The following is a 14,201-nucleotide window of genomic DNA, read 5'->3' as shown; positions in this document are numbered from 1 at the left end:
TCCTTTCTCCTCCTGAGATGCATACTCTTCTGCTCCTTCAGAAACCTTTGGTCCTACATTCACCGAGAGCTTTCCCCAACAGATGCCTGGAGTTCCAGGTCTTATATACTTGTATTTCCCTTTTGCATCTTTTTTTAATGCTTGTGGCTTTGTGCCTAATGGCCTCCGTGGGCCGTGGGCCTGGGGATGAGCATTTTTAACGTGAAGAGGGGTTTTTAGAGTCCTAATCCACTGTAAAATCACTGCTTCTGGTGTCTGTATCTACTCAGGAAGAAGACCCAGGGTGCTGGGAGCAAAAGAGAGGTTGAGCTCCTGCCCCTGCATAAGGTGTCCTTCCTCCAGTGCTGCCTAGCAGACACCCCTTTCAAACACCTCCTCATCCTTTTGCAGCTCTATGGGTTATTTAATACCCCGTTTCATGGAGAAACGCCACAAGCGTAGATTGTAGCGCAGCCTTTGCATGGTGACAGACACTCTGGGGCAAGTTAGCAACACATGGAGAGATCCAGGGCCAAGTGCAGTGCAGTCTCTCTGTAGAAATCTGCTCAATAGGTGGCTTGGTGTGGGCACAGGAACAGCTGCACCCTGCAAAGCCACCTCACTGTGATCACTTTGTGTATTTACAACCTTTAGTAGCTGTTCCCCCCCATCTATACTCATGGCTTGAAGCTGGGGTTGGTTTTTGAGAAGGTTGGTAGCCCCATGCTTTATGGTCGCCAGGAGATGATAGGTTTGCGACCTTACTGAGGAGTTTCCAACACTCTGGAGACCTTTTTGCTGTGCCCCACAGGGCAGGATCGGTGCTGTGCTGTCATTTGTCCACTCCTGGTCATCTCTAGCTCCATCCATGTGCAGCCATGGTTGCAACCCTGGTCAGTGCAGCCTGGCAGTGCCGACTCCATCAGGGTGGAATGTCTGAAGAGCAAATCCCCCAACCTTCCCTCGCCACTGTGCAGGCTGGGAAACCGCAGTCCCTTCCAGGTTGGCAGTGATTCATATGCAAATGTTGGGAGCAAGCAGGATGCCAGCTTGTGCCCTGCATCCCAGCGATGGGAGAGGAGCAGAAAGGAACCAGCCAGCAAACGCAGCTGTGGTGCCCCACAGAAGTGCAATTTCTCCACGATGACAACATTTGGGGTCTGGTTATTATTAATACTTCTTTTCTGTTGAGTCTGAAATACTGTGAGTTGTTCAAAGCGATGCTGGGCAAGGGAGGGAAGGCTGGCTGCGTCACATTAGGGGCTTTGACAACCTTCAGCACAAGGGTTACTTCGTGGAGCTTCCCCAGGGCTGCTTTGATCCCTGCTACGAGCATTTAAAAATTCAGCCAACAACTGGGATCGAGTTGGAGGGGAGGGTGCAGAAAGCCACACGGGGCAAACCTCCCCTTCTGTCCTCATCATCCTCAAGGACCTAATTACCTAATTATCACACGTTAATGAGGGGGACTGCAGCCCCTCCCTGACCCAGTCCCTTCCTGCTCTGGGCGTCTTTTTGCTCACAGAGCTGTGTTTTATTTATCGGCTTTAGTGTGGTTTCCAGCGAGACAGAGTCTCTATCAAATGAATCGTTCCACCTGGACCTCAATTTGCTCTCCAGATGGCTCGGCCCTCTTAAGCTGTCCTGGTGTGATATATTTTTCTCTGAGCTGCGATGGGTTTTCCCTGGTTCCTGGCTCCTCCCTGGCTGGCTGTTATTGACAGCTGCATGGCTAATGCCCTGTAGCTCTCTGGCATGTCATTCAGGAGAAACAAAAGCAGATTTCTCCCCCACCTCTCCGGCAATGAGGATAAAGGGGTTGCTTTTGTGCTTCCCCAAGCGCTGCCGCAGAAGGGCTGAGCGTGCTTTGCGGAGGGGACCTGTCTCCGTGCAGAGTCCCGACGTGGATGGGAGCTCTCCCAGAGGGAAGTTGAGTCTTTTCTAGGTCCCACCTGGAGAACACAACCTGTGGGCCAGGTAAGGCTGGACTTCTTGCTTTAGCAGCTGGGTAGGCTTGACCAAAAAAAAAAAATAATTAATGCAGTGTTTTCTGCTGTATGGTACTTGGCTGGAGAGCGTGACCCAGAGAGGAGTGTGCATGGGTGAGGGCAATGGGGCAAGCCCACTCTTTCTTTGGCGTTGACATCATTTGTTTCATGGGTAGACAGGAGGGATGTGAGCTGGGGAAGGGCTTTTGGATCAATTGGGGATGAAGGCGAGAGGGGGGTGTCTCTTCATAAGGAGGTCAGTCTGAGCTGTTTCTTCCCAGCAGTGAGCCGTGCAGAGCTGTACGTGTCCCTGATGGCTCGGAAATGTGTGCAGATGAGGGAGAGATGCGGGGATAGGGATGTGTTTGTCTGGGCTGGAGCTGCGTGTATCGGGAAAACGTGGAGTCAGCCGTGCTCTTTGCAAAGGCGTCTCTCGAGAGCTGCCTTTGTCAGAACTTCTCTAAAACACTTTGGACGGACTGACAGCGGTTCCCGTCTGTACACAGCCCTGAGCACCCATCAGTGGCATTCAGGGTGTTTAGAGCCTTCACAAACTCCTGCAGGATTTCTTAGATATTTAGTTAGGGCTTGTTATGCTGCTTCACTGCTCCTTTAGGTCTCTGCAGCTCCCCTGTGGCACAGGCAGAGGTGTTTTCCCCACTGCTGGGGGATTCTGGAGGCACAAAGGGATACGGTGACACTTTCTCGGGGTGGCGGGTTGAAGATCCTCAGGATCAGATTTGGTTGTCCTACACACAGCTACCCTGATGTCCTCTGGGGCATGGGAGAATCTGAGCACCTCTGGGGGCTGTGGTCAGGTGTGATGGCTGTCCAGGTGGTGCAGGTGTAGGAAGAGAGAAGAAGGATTAGAATCAAAGCAGGGATTTTTTGACTCATGAGAAATTCAATGTAATCCTCCTCGAAGATTCTTTCAGGGGCGTGTGTGGACACCACAAAGCCACTGATGTCTGGTAACTTGTTACCCCAATGGGGACTTGTGCTCCTGCCAGAGGCTTGTGGTGAGATGCTCCACAACCTGACTTAGGGGGCCCTTAAGAGCAGACTGTGAACCCCCTCCCCCAGATGGGCTCCTTGCTGTTACAGAGCCTCAGAAAAGCAATCTAAAACCTGCATGGCCATGGTTGAAGCTGTGATCAGGAGTTCTCTGCTGATGGCCCTCGCTGGCACACCCACTCAAGTAGAGTGGTGCTGACTCTGTCCTGGTTTCAAAACACTGGTGGTGGCATTGCTGTGCCCCTTTTATTTAACATCCAGCTGGAGAGAGCAGTTGGGCAAGCGTCGGGAGACCCAGGCTCCATCCCCTCCTTGCTCTGTCCCCCAGCATCTGGGTCTGTGCAACAGTGATGGGTCAGGGTGGGCTTTTGTGGAGAAGCGGAGGAAATGGGGCAGAGCCAACCTGTTAGTGTGTCTAGGTTGGTGGAGACAGAAATTGAGGGTCTGGGGTCTGTAATTCTCTCACTGTTGTCAGATAGTTGATTCTTGTCACTATTTCAATGCCACGATGGTCCCCTGCTTTACAGACCCCCACTCTGCGGGCAGAGGCCCTTCTTCCCAGGGATTACTCTTTACAGATGATCTGGCTGCCTCCCCCTCACTTGAGCAGGGATCACCCTTTTGGGTGTACAGCTATTTGCCCCCTCCAGGCTGAGCACACGACTTTCCCTGCCCTGCAGGGATGAGTCCTGCTGCTCAGGCTCAGAGTGGTGTGAACCATTAGAGCTCAAATGAAAGAAGTCTGCTGTGCTTCATTGCAATGGCTTTATGAAGTCCTTTAGAAAAGATTTAAAATCATCCGGAGAACAAATCTAGCAGAAAGGTAGATCAGATATAGATGTTTCCCCTGCTTTTGAGCAGGTCACGTCATAGCTACCTGTGGCAAATCTTGGTCTCACGCCCTTACCTCTGGATTTTTGCCTGGAATAAGACATCTGGGGAAACGCGGTGGATAGAAAAAGTCAAAATATTGCATTTCTTCCATCTGGGCTGTACCGTACTTCCATTTGAGAGGATGGGGAAACCAGTTAATAAGAGCTGCGAGATGTCAGAAAGAAAGGAAAAGGTGTCAAGGTGCTAGTGCAGCATAGGCTGGGCAAGGCAACTGCCTTAGAAGAAACACCTCCTAAAAGCAGAAGTTGGTCTACTGGGATGGGGTTGGATTGGAAATATCCATTTTGGCTGGAATATTTACTTCCTCATGGCACTGAGGGATGCAGAAACCATGATGGTGTTGGACATTGCAGTCAGATATTTTAATAGAGTGCTGTTCTCTTGTCTACTTCCCTGCTTCCCAACCAGGATGCATCGAATGATGAAAGAAGAATCAAGTTTCAGGACAAGCAGCCTGGAAAATGCAACGCGGGACCCGAGCAAAGAAAAGCTGCACATGAAGCTCTGCAGCGGGTCCTGCCACGCTGAGCAAATCCTCCAGACGCTGAACTCCTACCGGCAGAGCGGTATCTTCACAGACGTGGTGCTATTAATTGATGGACAAGAATTTCCCTGTCACCGTGCCACTTTGTCAGCCAACAGCACCTATTTCCAGGCCATGTTTGGTGGCAATCTCAAGGAAGGCCACCAGGATATCATTAATATTCAAAAGATTTCCGCTTCCACGATGTCTCTTCTTCTTGATTATATGTATGGGGGGAACATTATAATTCAGGAGGACAACGTTGAAAGCATCTTGGAACTGTCTGACTTGCTGCAGATCTCCAAGCTCAGAGATGCTTGTGTCACCTTCCTTGAAGGCCAGCTTCACCCATGCAACTGTTTGGGCATCATGAAGTTTGCTGATTCATTCTCCATTGCATCTCTGACAGAAAAGAGCAAGAGGTTCATGCTGGAGTGTTTTGTGGAGGTGTCATCTCATGAAGAGTTCTTGGAGATGGGTGTGAAGGAGCTGGTTGAATATCTATCTGATGAGCAGCTGGTGGTCCCCAAGGAGGAAGTGGTCTTTGAAGCAGTCATGCGCTGGGTACGGCATGACATACCAGCCAGGAAGGGAGCCTTGAAGGACCTCCTTGAGCATGTGCGTCTGCCCCTGCTTGACCCCACCTACTTCCTGGAGAAGGTGGAAATGGATGGACTCATCCAGGACTCGAAGGAGTGCATTCCTCTGCTGCACGAGGCCCGCAAGTACTACATCCTTGGGAATGAGGTCAGCTCTTTGCGATCAAGGCCCAGAAGGTAAAACACAGTCTTCTTCCCTAGACCGGCATGGCCTACATTGATGGATTTAAAGTTTGAGGGGAGTTCTTGAATTGTTTTTCCTTTCTTTCCTTTTTTTTTTTCCCCCCTTCTGATTGCTTCTTTTTTGGCCTCCCTGTTCCCAAAATGAAGGCATTAGAGATGTTTGCCTGGCCCTGCCTATAAACTTCCTTTGAAGTTTATACTAATGCATGTGGCACTTTTCTTTGTTGGCAAGAAGTGCTCTAGTCACACTGCTCTGGGTGTGCAATGATGCTATCCAGACGTATCCAGACTATGACCAAGAACGGGTGTTCGTAACTCTATTTCTGTCTGCTTTCACCAATGTGTAGAGCACTGGGTTGAGACGTGTTTTCTGTTCTCAGCTCTGCCTGTTCTCATTTCACCTCTTTGGTCTCTCTCCCACCTTCTCCAAGCTATCTGTTAGCAGGAAGGCTTGGATCAGTCCCAGTCCTCCTGGCCATCAACTTTGTGCCTAGCTCAAAAGCATTACTGCAGGGTGAGGAATTTATGTCCAGGGGAAAAAAAAGGCAGTTGTTATCCAGGTAGCTACCTGGGTACTTTCATATTACTTTTTTATTTATTTTTTTCCCCCTCCATTGATTTATTGATGAGCAGCAAGAAGATCAAGAGATGCTGACCCAGGCAGCTGCCAGTGTAAAGTGGAGGAGGAATAAAAAAAGAGATTTCTAGGGTTGGGGTTCTGTGTGAATCTGCACCTTTTTGTGACTGTGAAGTCTGGATTTGATCAGCCACATTTTGTGTCTCTCCTGTTTCTTCACGGTCCCACAGGTCCCTTAGGGTGTGCTGGTAAGAGTGCTGAGGGACACCTCTGCTCTGGGGTGGGTGGCCATATCAAACTGGGTTGGTTTGCAAGGCTCTCCATTCTTTCCCAGAGGACACCCATGACCACGGGACTGCAGGGCCAGGTTCTTGTGCTCTCCTGCTCTTCAGACCAAGAAGTGCAGGCATTTTTGCTGCTCAGTGGTGGAACAGCCTGGGCGGAAGAATGGAGCTTGCCCCCGTACATCTCAGAAGTCCCAGCCTGGCATTCAGGGCATGTGCCTGTCAGGTGGAAGAGATGATTTGACACACCTTCTCTGTGATGAATACCACAACAGAGTCTGTGGTGACCTCCTCAAGGATGTAAACAGCTAAAATTCACTGGGGATAAATCCCACCCCCCAGCCATCCACATTTTACCTCCCTCCTTTTACAGCTTTGGCCTTAAGTGAATTGCCTCAGCCTGCACAAGCCATGGCAGAGCTGAGGATTGGACCAAGCCTTTCAAATCCTCTTTCACCCTCTTCCTTCCTCTCCCCTCCCGCAGAGCTGTTCCTCTCTTGCCACCTACTCGCTGGCAGGATTTCTCCTTCCCCTGCTGCCTGTCTTGTCTGCTCGCTGCTATTAGGGTTGGAGAGAGAGAGATTTCCTGGAAACACTTCTCTCTCCAGGCAGAGAGCTTGTTGCAGGCGGGCTGCCAGGAGCAGCTTTCCACACTCATGGCTGTGCCTTGAGGATTAGGCTTGATTTGTGCTGGAAGGGGGGAGGTGGTGAGTGGCAGGAGGCAATCTCACGAAGGACTTTTAAAGGTCGTTCCCATTTTCTTTCCCTATGCAGTTTGGACCCCTTCCCACCCAGTCTGGGAGGTGTCTTTGATTTGAATGTGCAGGGGTGAAATGATTTGCCCAGAAAATCAGTAGCTGATGCAGGAGGGGCCCCTGCTCTGTCTATTGGACTGTGCTGCCAATGCCCTAGGTAGGATGGGAGGGATGATGGAAAGGAGTAGCCTGGCCTGGGGGATTATCCATGCCTTTCATGGTCTAGGTTCATGGAGCTGGCGGAAGTCATCATTGTCATTGGGGGCTGTGATAAGAAAGGCCTTCTGAAGCTGCCCTTCACGGACCTCTACCACCCAAAGAGCAGGCAGTGGACAGCCCTCTCCAGCGTGCCCGGCTACACCAAGTCAGAGTTTGCTGCCTGCACACTGAAGAACGATGTGTACATATCAGGTGAGATATCCTGGACTAGATGGTACCTTCCTGGTTGCAAAGAAAGGCGCGACCTCTGCTTGGACAGCCCCTCCTTAGTTCTGCTCACTAGGACTCATTCACATGCATCCCAGCTTTGGAGCAAAGTCATGTCTTGATAAAATGATTTGGATTTTGCTGTCCCAAGGAGCAATTTCACCTTTAAGGGGGAGGATGGCAGTATTAAAAAAAAAAACTTTTCCTCCTGCTGGGCATCTGTCAAAAGTGTTCAGCTGTAGAATGAGCTGGTTTTGGTGTGTGCTGTCAGACAGGATTCCCTAAAACATCAGTATCCTGCCTGTCCCTCACTTAAAATGTAATGCCGATCAGATGAGTTCTATGTAAAGGATGGGGCAGTGTAACAAGCGCCTTGAAGTCCAGAGAGTATCTCCCTTGGGAAGCTGAGTTTACATGGCCATAACCCAATAACCATATTCCGTCCTAAATTAGAATCATAGAATCATGGAATCGTCCAGGTTAGAAGGGACCTTGCAGATCATTGAGTCCAACCATCAACCTAACACTGACAAAGCCACCACTACCCCATGTCCCTCAGCACCACGTCTGCCTGGCTTTTAAATCCCTCCAGGGATGGCGACTCCACCACTGCCCTGGGCAGCCTCTTCCAATGCTTGATAACCTTTTCAGTGAAGAATTTTTTCCTAATATCCATCCTAAACCTCCCCTGGTATAACTTGAGGCTGTTTCTTCTTGTCCTATTGCCTGTTCCTTGGGAGAAGAGACCGACCCCGACTTGTTCCATTGCATGGAGGAACTATGCAATATTGTGGTGTAATGAGGTGATGGGGCTGTCCTTGGGATTACAGCAGCCCTCCATCCCTCTGTTTTTCAGGAGGACACATCAGCAGCAACGATGTTTGGGTGTTGAACTCCCAGCTGAACGTCTGGATCAAAGTTGCTTGTCTGCAGAAAGGCCGATGGAGGCACAAAATGGCAACACTTCAGGGTAAGGTAAGCAATGGCCCGAATTTTGGAAGAAGCCACGTGGAGCACTGTCCCCCCACTTCTCCTGCTGCCTAGTACAACGTGAAACTGTCAGCGTGTGTTTGTCTTCTGGGTGATTTAGAGATGGTTTTGGTGGGAGAACAACTAGGACATAACCAAAACATCATTGTTTCAGTCGGGTGTGCGTTGCCACCTGAAGCAGCCACAAATGAAGTTGTAGCAATAAGATCTACCATGGGATGGTGCAAGACTTCTGCAGATAGCTGTGTCAAGTCTTTGGGTGAAAGCTATACAGCATGGGGTCTTTCATGGAATCATAGAATGGTTTGGGTTGGAAGGGACTTTTAAAGGTCCAACCCCAAGGTTGATGTCTGTCTCTCCGACAAAGTCCTAGCCTTCCCTCACGTGCGCTGTGACAATGTAGCCCGTTAGGTGAGTCCGTGAGTTTCTAATCGGCTTGCTTTGCTCCTTTTGTGGCAGATCTACGCTGTGGGAGGCTTTGATGGTTTTTACCGCCTCTCTAGCGTGGAGTGCTATGACACGTTCTCCAACAGCTGGTCAACCTTGGCCCCGCTGCCTCAAGCTGTGAGCTCGGCTGCTGTGGTCTCCTGCCTGAACAAGCTCTATGTGCTGGGCGGTGCTGTGGATGACACTGCTAACACTGACAAGGTATTGTTGGGCCATCAAGAATGGACAGAGCCCTAAAAAAGAAGGTTTACATGGGAACATGGAGGGAAATGGGATTGTCCTTAAGCTACAAGGGTGCCTTTTTTTTGAAAACTAATGAAAGCTCCCTTGTAATAAGATGAGAAGTCATACATTTAAGTGGAAGCCAATGAGACTTAGGGACCAGAGAGGGAAGGTGTGAGGAGCTGACAGTATATTAAGCGTGGTTTCAGTGGAGCCTGTTCTGCTCTGAAGCCTGGTCAGCCCTGAGGCACCACAGGAGCAAACCTCTGATGCTGTGGGCATTCACTTCAGAGAAGTAGCAACTGTAGTAACTGTCTGGAGGAGACCTCTGCAAGCCATACATGGTGCTTCTGGTCTCCTGAGCTGCAGGAAGAGCTCCTGAGCTGCTCAGCTCCATCTCTGAACACTTAACCATGCGCTGTCTGGGACACCCTGGGGGCTTGTAGTTTGGGAGACTTGGATTCAAAAGGGAATGCTAGAACCCCTCATCCCTTCGCTCACTGCACTGGTCTCTGGATGTTGAAGCTCCCATCCTTGTTTCTGTCCCCATGTGCTTTTATTTCTAATGAATAGCAGCTTCAGCCAAGCAGGGACATACGGTAACTTCCATGTTCCCATAGCTGCATTTCTCCTCCCAGGTCCAGTGCTACAATCCAGAGGACAACAAGTGGACGCTCTTGTCTCCGACCCCTTTTTACCAGAGGTGCATCAGTGCTGTCTGCTTGGACAACATCATTTATGTTGTAGGTGGACTCCTCAGTAAAATCTTCAGCTACGATCCAAGGAAAGACAGCTGGCAAGAAGTGGCCACCCTCCCTGGGCCTCTGGTAAGGAAGAGGTTTGGGAAAGAAGCTCTGAGCCTTCCCACTCTCCCTCTAGAATAGGAGTGATCTGAGCTTTGCTGAGAATGAAGGCAAAGAAAATACATTGCGGGTTTGGCTCTGAATAGGCGAATGTGACCTCCGCAAAGCAACTCAAACTTACATGTCCATACTGCTTGGAGGATGTCTCTCTCACAGCAAATTCAAGTTGTCTTGCTAAGGTGGGGTCTACGCTAGTATTAATGCCAGAGGAGTGGGTCTGTAGGGTGGAACCCCTGGTGTTGAGGACATATTCTCCACACTAGGTGTTTCAGGGTGAAGGTTATACTGGGTCTAGTCTGGTCCGTGGACTGAACAGAGACCGATGGTGGCTGTGTACCTTGGTTTAGTGTCATCACAGTTCGTAGTCCAAAGCCATGCTGCAATGTGAGTTGTGGCACAGTGAAGAGGAATGATGGGACACAGATCGCCCTGATCTGAATTAAAACACCTGTGTTATTGGATTCTTATAACGGGCTTTCACATGGGGGTGCTGGATGGGTCTCTGGGTTCTTCGTGTGCTTGTGAGTCTGTGCTGTGTCTGGGAGGCTGCCAGAAACAGCAACAGGCCCATCGTTGGCTGGAGGCATTACAAGTGCCTAAACTCTTACTGAAATGGTGCCATTGCAGCACCCCAAGAGCCAGACACCACTTACCTACTTTTGCTCCCTTCTGCTGGGCAACAGGCTCAACTCCCCCCATGCTCAGTCCCGTTGCCTGAAGCTGGAGGCTTGCTCCTCAGCTCTTCTTCTGCTTTCCAGGAGAGCTGTGGCCTGACGGTGTGTGGAGGGAAGATTTACATCCTGGGTGGCCGAGATGAGAACGGGGAAGGCACGGACAAAGCCTTCACTTTCGACCCGGTGACGGGGACTGTGGAGCAGCAGCCGCCGCTGCAGCGCTGCACCAGTTATCACGGCTGTGTGACCATCCTGCAGCGCATGAACAGATGACCACGGGGCTCCAACGGCATCCACTTCCAGAGCCTCCCCTTGAGACAGTGGCCACCCAGCGTGTGGACGGACATCTCACCTTTGTGCAGGGAAGGGCAATATACGCCACTGATGAAGACATGCTCCAGCCAGCCCCTGGGCAGCCTCTGCTTTGTTTTCTCCTGGCCTGATGATGCCAATGGCTTTGATGCTGATCTAGGCTAGAGGATGAAAGGGTGCTGGGCTGTGTGAAGCTGCATCACAGATATTGCCACAGTAGGATTCAAGTATCCTTGCAGCCCTTGCAAACTCTAAATTTGACCTTTACTTAGGTTTTCCTGGCTGTAGATTACGGTTTTCTGTTATGTTGGCAACAGAGGCTCATTGTCCTGCAAGGACATGTATTTGCTGCTGTCTGATGCCCAAGACTGTTGCAGTAACAACGATGGTTACAGGATCCAATTCTTTAGCTAAAGCTATCTGATATTTCTGAATTTAGCTGTGTAGAACCCTGTGGCGAACCGCGGTGGTGACATAAATGGTCATTAATGTCCATGAACAGTTAGTCCCGTTACAGTGGAGAGCTGAGATTGAGACTTCAAAGATGATAGCCCAAGAAAATTTCTCCACTAAATCCCCAAAAGCCTGGTTAAATAGTCCAAGCTCTGACTCCATTCTTCACGTGCTATATGAGGGTCTATTCCCCTAAAGTACAGAGTGCTTTCTCTTTTCATACATGTTTTGTGGTTGGACTGCTGTCTCACTGTGTCCTGGTCCTTGAGAGGACAAGTGGATCATGTAGCCAAGAGTTGCTCTTTGGAGAGCAGAGGTAGGGGAATATTAATGTATAGGAATCAGGCATGAGGACATGAAGCATGGTTGGTAGCTAGAGAATCACATCTGGCTCGTTTTGGCTCTGGAGAATGCTAGCAAGCATTAACATAAACTCTATATTTAACAGATTCAATACAGAGTCCCTGGGAGCCTGAACGTGCAGCTCATTTGGAGGGAGAGTGTTCGATTACACAGACTGTGTTGCTCCAAGCCAGTTGTCTCAGGTCTAGAAATGGTCCTGAGCACATTTGATTTGGTAGAATAGCCATAGCTTTTTGGCATCAGTGTCTTTTTAGTCCATTCCTGGAACTGGTAATTTCTGATGGGTCCGTTTAAATGTTCCTGTTGTTCAATTAGGGACTTAGTTACTGCCCAATGTAGAGTGGGGTCTCTTAAAAACTCCTGTTACTTATATATTGCAGGGTGCACCCTCTACAGCAGCTGCTGGCTGGCTGCTGTTTCCTCTGCACCTTCCTTTCCTTGCCCCAATGATGACTTCTTCCTGAAGCAGAGGACACAACTATGTCCACTGGCCCGGATATTCCCATTTTCAGGGCCTTTTAATTATCTTAAATCTCCTGGGTTTGCCTACTTCCCCCCACATAGCTGTTTTTTATGCGGTCCTCTTTAGTACTTCTGTTTTCTGTGAACTCTGAGAAGTTTACTTCTTCTTTGTGGTGATGTCAGGCTTACCTGTAAAACTTGGCAAAAAGAGGTCCCTGCCGAAGAACCAAAACTTGCTGTTACTGGGCACACTAATCTCCTCTTCTCTTGAGCAAATATGTGCTCTTCCATTGCCCAAGCGACGAGCAAGGTGTTTCATTGCATGAAACGTACCTGGTGCTCCTCATAGTCACATCTGGCAAGTCTCATGGCTATCTGGCTATCATAGCCATTTTGCTGATCAAGGTGCACTATTTGGATGTTCTCAGACCCAAATTCTCCTTAAGGCCTGGGCATGTGGGTTAGACATGTTAACCAGATCATAAGTAGCACAATGTGCCCTTTCAAGCAATATAAAGGGGGTGGTGTAGGTTATGCCCATGAGGAGAGAAAAGGAAATTCATGTTGGTAAAAAGGAATTGTATTTGCAATCAAATTGCATCCACAGTTGGGTCTTTAATGGGGGTGGAGATTTCAGGGGAAACTGGCACCTTTCCTTCAGTTAGTTAAATTGGCACAAAAGAAAGTGTGAGTCCATCAACCCGTGCTGTGATGGCCTTCAGGGACAGAGAGACCTTTATCCTCCTACGTCCTGATTTTCTGAAGACCTCAAATCTCCTCCCCAATTTTGCCTCTCTTACTGATACCCTGTGCCTTAAGCAATTCACTGCTTTGGTATGGGCGCCGCTTCCAAGTGTGTGGCTTGGGACCCAGTGTCTCCACCTCGCCTCATGATTCAGATGGCCAAGGAGGTTTTTAATTCTCCCCAGACTGTCCCGTTAGTTATGTCCCTCCTCTTGGCCTGCACTTTGGAAAACACTGCTGATGTTTCAAGAGAATGAGTATGAGTGCACCCAGAGCTTGACAGGGTGTGCATTGAGCAAAGTCTGCTCGGCTGAGAGTGGTGAGCGGCATGAGGAATCAGGCCTTTCAAAAGGGATGGTCCTCATGCCAGATTTCTTCTATGCCTAATGTATATAGAATAGGGCTGTGAACACAGGCATATCTTGCTTGGTGGCTTGCAGATCTTTGTGCTCTTGTTCTTCAAAAGAGCATAGTAATGTATTTGGACATAGCAATACTCTTGATACGAAAAAGGAAATTTTCCGGTTGCACTTACAACTTCTCTTTCCTTCTTTTCCTAATGACTTTTGGGAGTTTCTTGCTGTACTTCCCACCTTATTCCTGTAGAAATAAGCACACTCGAAAGGGTGGAAGGTGTTCCCATCGGCTTTCCCACGTGCTTTTGACATGTGTGGTGTGTTGCAATAGCTGTGACATGGTGGTGGAGGTTGTGGCGTAGGTGCTAAAATGTTTGCCTCGTTCTTGGTCCTGATATTCATTGTACCACTGAAATATGTTTGTATTTTGTAAGGGCTGTGGGCGTACAGGGGGATTGTTAAGGAAGGAATTTAACTTGGGTTTTTTTAGAAATAAATATTCGCCTAGACTCCTAACCGCTTTTGCTGCGGGCATTTCATTCGTGCATATTTCTTCATGGCATTCCAAAAAAGATGTTTTTTAATGGCGCATCAGAGGAGCTTTGGGAGCATCATCCTTGAGGTGTCCCAGCCTTTATCTGGGATACCTGAATTCTCCATCTAAGCAATTAGGAAATCCAAGGTGTTGTTTTTTGTCTGCAGGGAATAATACCTTTAACTATTACATGGGGTCGTGGCCAGGTTAGCATGGAGAAGGTGCCTGGATCATTCAAACTCAGCTGAAGGGTGAGGGAACTTTTACTCCTCTTTTAGCATGATGGAAAGAATATTTCTAGGGAAAATGAAAAATTATTTGTCTTGTCTGATTCCTGCTCTTCCTTGGTGTGGCAGAAGAATACAAAGCCTGAAACTGTCTGCCACTACACGCTCCTTCAGTTTCTGAGAAGACCTTTCTCAGACCACAGGTAAAGCACCTCCTTGCTGTGTTTGCAGTAATACACAGACTTGCTGTGGGAGCTCTGTATAGCTAAAGATGTAGAAGAAAGTAGTGATCATCTGCAAAGCATGTGAGGTAGTTTCAGCTTTATGTATT

General features: G+C 49.0%; 1 protein-coding gene across 2 annotated transcripts; it reads left to right on the top strand.

Annotated features, from left to right (window-relative positions):
* Positions 1–1,765: 1,765 nt before the first annotated feature.
* Positions 1,766–14,153, top strand: KLHL35 (kelch like family member 35). 2 transcript variants are annotated; one of them, XM_054188898.1, is made up of 7 exons: positions 1,766–1,956; positions 4,284–5,174; positions 7,023–7,207; positions 8,079–8,197; positions 8,672–8,860; positions 9,526–9,708; positions 10,503–14,153. In XM_054188898.1, the coding sequence occupies exons 2-7, from the start codon at positions 4,285–4,287 to the stop codon at positions 10,689–10,691; spliced, it is 1,755 nt and encodes a 584-aa protein (XP_054044873.1). In that variant the 5' UTR covers positions 1,766–1,956; position 4,284; the 3' UTR covers positions 10,692–14,153. The 2 variants fall into 2 exon arrangements, with proteins under 2 accessions (XP_054044873.1, XP_054044872.1); XM_054188897.1 differs by having other exon boundaries at positions 9,520–9,708.
* Positions 14,154–14,201: the final 48 nt, after the last annotated feature.

The sequence above is a fragment of the Rissa tridactyla genome, chromosome 1 (assembly GCF_028500815.1).
Source record: "Rissa tridactyla isolate bRisTri1 chromosome 1, bRisTri1.patW.cur.20221130, whole genome shotgun sequence".
Classification (NCBI taxonomy): Eukaryota; Metazoa; Chordata; class Aves; order Charadriiformes; family Laridae; genus Rissa; species Rissa tridactyla.
The sequence above is the reverse complement of the archived record's forward strand: the minus strand, read 5'-3'. Positions and strand labels throughout refer to the sequence as shown.